Genomic DNA, 6000 nt, shown 5'->3' with positions numbered 1-6000 from the left:
AGGATGATCCGAGCGTCATGACCTCACGATGGCAGTCAAGCACCCAAGCTAACTGGCTAAAGGTGGCTAGTTTGCTATCTACTGCCAGACACAAATGAGAGAACACCTCACTCTGGACATTTTACTCGACCTAGCAGAGCTGGTTAGAGTGTTTTCTTGTTATCTAGAGGGTTAGTGACTGTAACTGTGTTATGGCAACAATGTAATTCCGTTTTTAGCCGATGTTTACTTGCACCTGTCATAACCAATTTTAGGGCGTTCGTAAATTCCTCAATTTACTATTCGCTCGCAAACCAGAGTGTTCTGAAATTGGAGCCGATTACCACTGTGAATACGAATGCACCCCAAATTTGAAGTTCACGAGAAAATCACGTCAGATGTCTCGTTCTGCGCAAACTTCTGCCACGTTCAAAACAACTGGGAACTCGGAAATCTCTGACTTCCGAGGGTTCAAGACATCTGAGAACCCGTAAAAAACGAGCCTCGACTGGGAAAAATCGTATTGAACTGTCATCCAACTGAAAACTCTAAGTTGGAAACTCGGACATTTTTCTAGAGCTCCGACTTTCCGACCTGAAATGAAGATCACCGACGTCATTCCAATTTGTAAGTCGCTCTGGATAAGAGCGTCTGCTAAATGACTTAAATGGTAAATGTAATGACTACACCTCGGTTATATCTGAGTTCCCAGTTGTCTTGAAAGCACCATTCACACGGGGCAGAGGCCTCTTCGGGGATAGCGAATCGGAGTGAGGAAAGCAAACATAATCGCTAAAGATGGCGACGGAGAGAGACACCGAAGAGAATACTGCATGTATTATCATCGCTAAATGTTTTTTTTAGATAGGTGGACACGCAAAATACCGAGAGCTTTTAAGTTGAAGTCCTGTGTGCACACATGATTTGTTTTTCACTGGAGCGCCCAAGTTCCATGTCAAGTTAGCAGTGTTGGCTAGCTAGCCTGGTTGGATTCTCAATCGGGACGAATGTCGTTGGAATGCAGATAGATTTTATGAGCGATTAAATTTGCTACAAACTGTCCATGAAGCTATTGGACAACATCGTCTCTTACTTTGGAATACAGCTAGCCAGCCTTTCAACAGGACCCGCGACACGGCGAGTGTTGAGTCGAAGTGACTGACCGTCATGTATTTTTTAACTGGCTGGCCTCGGAGGCTACTTTGTCCACTGAAAAGTGAAGAAGAACCGTTTCATGTTCAACCCAGCTCCCAGAGGTTTTACTTCGCTGTATTGTCCGAGACTCAACTAAGCGTCTGGTTTAGTCGGGTAAGCACCGAAGGAATTACTGACGAGCTGGCTAGCCGCTAACGTTAACTAGCAGTTGTTAGCCAGTGATCAAGTTGGATAGTTAAGTTTGGTCTGTGCACTTTGGTTGCCGCGTCACTGACTTTTTTTAGGTAATGGCACGGCATTTAGCTAACTAACGTTAGCTGTCATGCATACATGAATTTGGAAAAATAAAATACAAAACAGTACCACCTGTTTGTTAACAGCAGAAGTGTTAGCTAGTTACACACATCAATGTATTCTGTTCAGTATACGTTAAATGTATGTGCCAAACTACATTAGCTAGCCAAATAAAGACATGGAAAAAGCACAGCATTGGGGACTAACAATTTACTATAATGTAGCTAACTTTAGCTATATGAGGAATATGTAAACATGTAAGAATACTGTAATCTTCAATCATATACTGTGAAGTATTTAGGTAGGGTTGCTATTGTAAGAGGTGCAAATCAGTGCCATAATATAGAGCTTTGGCACAAATTCCTTTACTATCACTGGGTGATTTAATTTGAAGGAGAGTGTTATTTATTTTGACAACGTGTAAATTACGCAAGTTGAGTTCCCATGGACTTCAACCTCCATGTTCGTCATTCTTCTGCACATATCCTCTCCCATATATTTATAACAAAGAGAGCCTCTCACACGCGTGTTGAATCCTCTGCTTTGAGTGAAAGGAGTCACTTGGTGCTAGGGCAGTTCACACCGTACTGCCACTTCATAGGTCCATATTTTCCTTTCCCCAGGGCTTCTGTTGATATACGATCACTGGGGCTTTGTGACCCCAGGGGCAGACATTCATCAAGGCAAAAGATGGCAAAGAAAATGTCCATATATTCACTACATGGGTGAACTTTGATTAAACTAGGCTATATATTGTTTTTTCTGTGATAGATTGGTTGTTTTTTCTGTTTAACAGCAATGCAGCTTTAATTTTTAATCTGGTGTCCACATAACATCTGAAATTACAGTTGTCAGCTGTGGAATTATCTCTGCATAGTAGTAGTCAATGACTGCATAAGAGTATAAACACGAGTGCTGCTGAAAATATAATAGCTGTATGTGGAGTAGAATTAGACGGGGAAATAAATACTGGCCTAGATTTACACTGTCTCACAGGAGGTAAGTATCCTGTTGTACTTCCGTGATTTTTTAATTTTTATTTAACTAAGTCAGTTAAGAACAAATTCTTATTTACAATGACGGCCTATCCCCGGCCAAACCCTAACCTGGACGACGCTGGACCAATTGTGCGCCGCCCTATGGGACTCCCAATCACCGGTTGTGATACAGCCTGGAATCGAACCAGGTCTGTAGTGATGCCTCTAGCCCTGAAATGCAATGCCTTAGACCACTGCGTAGTACAACATAGCTAGCTAACTACTCCACCGACTCTCGACAGCTAACAGGCAGCTGCTTTCTATAAAAATTGAATCAAATTTGGTGATTTAATTATGTTGCTTGTTATCTAGTTTGGCCAGCTGGTTAGTATCAACAAGGGCTTACTACAAATTCTATCTAGTGAGCAACAATATTAAAGCAGCTTGCCAGTTTGTTTACATTAGCTACAGCAGGCACAAGTCAAGCTACTTCTGCCTTGTGGCCTGGAGTATTATTTTTTATTTTAAGTGTTTTACGTTTTATATTAACCCCTCCACCTCCCCTCTTTGGAGGACAGATATCGTTTTTTTTTTTTTACAGCTTTTTTTGCTACATTTTACATCTACATTTTACATACATGGTACTTTTATATAAAGCAGTCACATAACAATAATACATTACCAAACATCAGCTCTTTAATCCCACCCCCTCAGCCACTCTCAGCCCATCCCACCTATCATCATAGACCACTTTCGTTTGGTTTCCATGTGCCATATATTTTTCAATTGTGCTGTGATGTTTTACAACATTTTTTAATCTTTCTAATTGTATGTTAACCACAGATTGTGAGCTAAAGGTGAAAACCTTTCCTATGAGTAATATTATATTATTTACTGACTGACTATGGCTTTCCAGATCGCCCGACATTGCTATTGCTAAGGTTAATTTTAAGCGTGTGTTATAATTTTTTTGAACCATTCCTGAACATAGGGACAATAACAGAATAAAGGATCTATTGATTCTGTCTCTTCGCAGCATAATCTACAGAGCTGAGATTGTTGTATGTCCCATATATTTAGTATTCTGTTGGTGGGAAGAATTTAATATAATTTTAAATTGAAAAACTCTGTAAAAAAAAAAAAAAAAAAAGTGTAGTTTTTTTGTACCATTTCATAAACCATATGCCATGGAATCAGTACATCGAAAATCTCTTCCCATTTATTTTGCAACCTGTATTGTGCCGTTGTTAACATTTTTGTACTCAGATGAAACTGGTATATTTTTCTATTTATGCCAGTTCCTTTCAGCCAATTTGTATCTTTAATATATTGCAGGCAAACAAGTTCCACTTGCCGCCTCAATTTTTGCTGCAATCAGTTGCATGTAAGTTTATAGTCACTAGTACTTCATAGCACTAGTACTTCATTGTTGAATAGTACAGGGGTTATTGGGAAGTTAGAGAGGTCAGGAAGAAGCCTGTAAAAAAAAATAAAAATACCCCCAGTTTTTTGCTTCTCCGATGGAATGTCACTTGAGCTGTTTAGGAATGTTTTCCTCCAGTTCTGACTGCATAAGATATGGCCTACAACATGAATGGGTCGTGTAGAATATTCACATGCTAGGCCTATGTAAAATGTAATGCATGTAACTGTAAAATTTGCAACAGCTTTCTGAAAGTATATAGGCTGAAATAACTTGTCAAATAGTCATAACATCAACAACCTAACAGATGGTGAACATCAACCTGTACATCATCTAATTGGATAATCGTAATCATGATTGTGTATGTGGTTGTGCATGTCGTCTATATGCGTCTGTTCATGCAGATCAAGAGTATTTCCCTTTCTGAGTGGGTTACCATCTGCTGTGTTTTAACCTTCTCAAGATCTAATGGCAATACCGGACTGAGACGGGGGTCCAGTCAATACCGGACTGAGACGGGGGTCCAGTCAATACCGGACTGAGACGGGGGTCCAGTCAATACCGGACTGAGACGGGGGTCCAGTCAATACCGGACTGAGACGGGGGTCCAGTCAATACCGGACTGAGACGGGGGTCCAGTCAATACCGGACTGAGACGGGGGTCCAGTCAATACCGGACTGAGACGGGGGTCCAGTCAATACCGGACTGAGACGGGGGTCCAGTCAATACCGGACTGAGACGGGGGTCCAGTCAATACCGGACTGAGACGGGGGTCCAGTCAATACCGGACTGAGACGGGGGTCCAGTCAATACCGGACTGAGACGGGGGTCCAGTCAATACCGGACTGAGACGGGGCAGGAAAATGAAGCACCCCACCATCCCTGAGTTATTCCCACAACGTGGACTCCTTGGTTTCTGCCTGTACTGCTCCACTTCTCGCTGTAGCAGCGTCTCCTCCTGTTCCGACCTCCTATTACTACTCTTTGGCCGTGTCTCCAATAGCCTTTAGTGGACCCCTCTCCTCGACTACTCTCCTTCATCTGCAGTGATAACAAAGCAGTGCATGGTTCATACTAGTGCTTTCATGCCGAGGTGGTTAAATGAAACACCTCAGGAGTAACCAGTTTCCTTCCTTCCTCCTCCACGGGAAGCTGCCGCCTCTCGCCTGTTCCTTCCCTCTCCAATCTCCCTGTTTATCAGCTGTCTCCTACTCCTATCACCCCCCCGGCCCCCAATCAAATATGCTCGTTAGTGACTAGATCAATCCAGACTGCAATTTGTGTCTATTTACCATATTCTAGTCGCACTCTCTTTGAAATAATCCTAGAATGGTGAGAAAATAAGGTTTAGGTAGTTCATTTAGACTTGATATTCAACATATTGATACAACCTAACTGATAAAACTGCACAGTTCTCATTTGTAAAGTTCAAATAGAGTATAGTCTTGCACATCATATATGGTCAATGTCAAATATCACGATTTTCAATTTAATCATATTTAATACAATTTTATTTGTCACATGACCCGAATACAACAGGTGTAGACCTTACAGTGACATGCTTACTTACAAGCCCTTAACCAACAATGCAGTTAAGAAAATATTTACCAAATAAACGAAAGTAAAACAATAAAATTAATAATGAGGCTATATTCAGGGGATACCAGTACCGAGTCAATATACGGGTTAGTCGAGATAATTTGTACATGTAGGTAGGGGTAAAGTGACTGCATAGATAAACGGCGAGTAGCAGCAGTGTAAAAACAAGGGGGATCAATGTAAATAGTGGGCCTTCCTCTGACACCGTCTAGTATAGAGGTCCTGGATGGCAGGAAGCTTGGCCCCTGTGATATACTGGGCCGTAAGCACTACCCTATGTAGCAGGCGGTGATGCAACGGGTCAGGATGCTCTCGATGGTGCAGCTGTAGAACTTTTTGAGGATCTGAGGACCCATGCCGAATATTTTCGGTCTCCGGGAGGTGGGAAAAGGCGTTGTCGTGCCCTCTTCACAACTGTCTTGGTGTATTTGGACCATGTTAGTTTGTTGGTGATGTGGACACCAAGGAACTTGATTCTCTATCCGCTCCACTACAGCCCCGTCAACGTGAATGGGTCCGTGTTCGACCCTCCTTTTCCTATAGTCCACGATCATCTCCTTCGTCTTTTTCAC

General features: G+C 42.1%; 1 protein-coding gene across 2 annotated transcripts in view; it reads left to right on the top strand.

Moving 5' to 3' along the window:
• The window catches only part of LOC129810803 (guanine nucleotide exchange factor subunit RIC1-like), a 149373-nt gene continuing 143373 nt past the window's right edge, over positions 1-6000 (top strand). For both annotated transcript variants that reach the window (XR_008752784.1, XM_055861703.1), the window contains exon 1: positions 1-1287. Coding sequence is in view for 1 of the 2 variants with exons in the window: in XM_055861703.1 (XP_055717678.1) it covers positions 1147-1287 (141 nt within the window). In the remaining variant the exon portion in view is untranslated. The remainder of the gene's footprint in view (positions 1288-6000) is intronic.

Source organism: Salvelinus fontinalis, chromosome 2 (genome assembly GCF_029448725.1).
Source record: "Salvelinus fontinalis isolate EN_2023a chromosome 2, ASM2944872v1, whole genome shotgun sequence".
In the NCBI taxonomy this organism is placed as follows: Eukaryota; Metazoa; Chordata; class Actinopteri; order Salmoniformes; family Salmonidae; genus Salvelinus; species Salvelinus fontinalis.
This window is presented reverse-complemented; position numbering and strand designations above follow the sequence as displayed.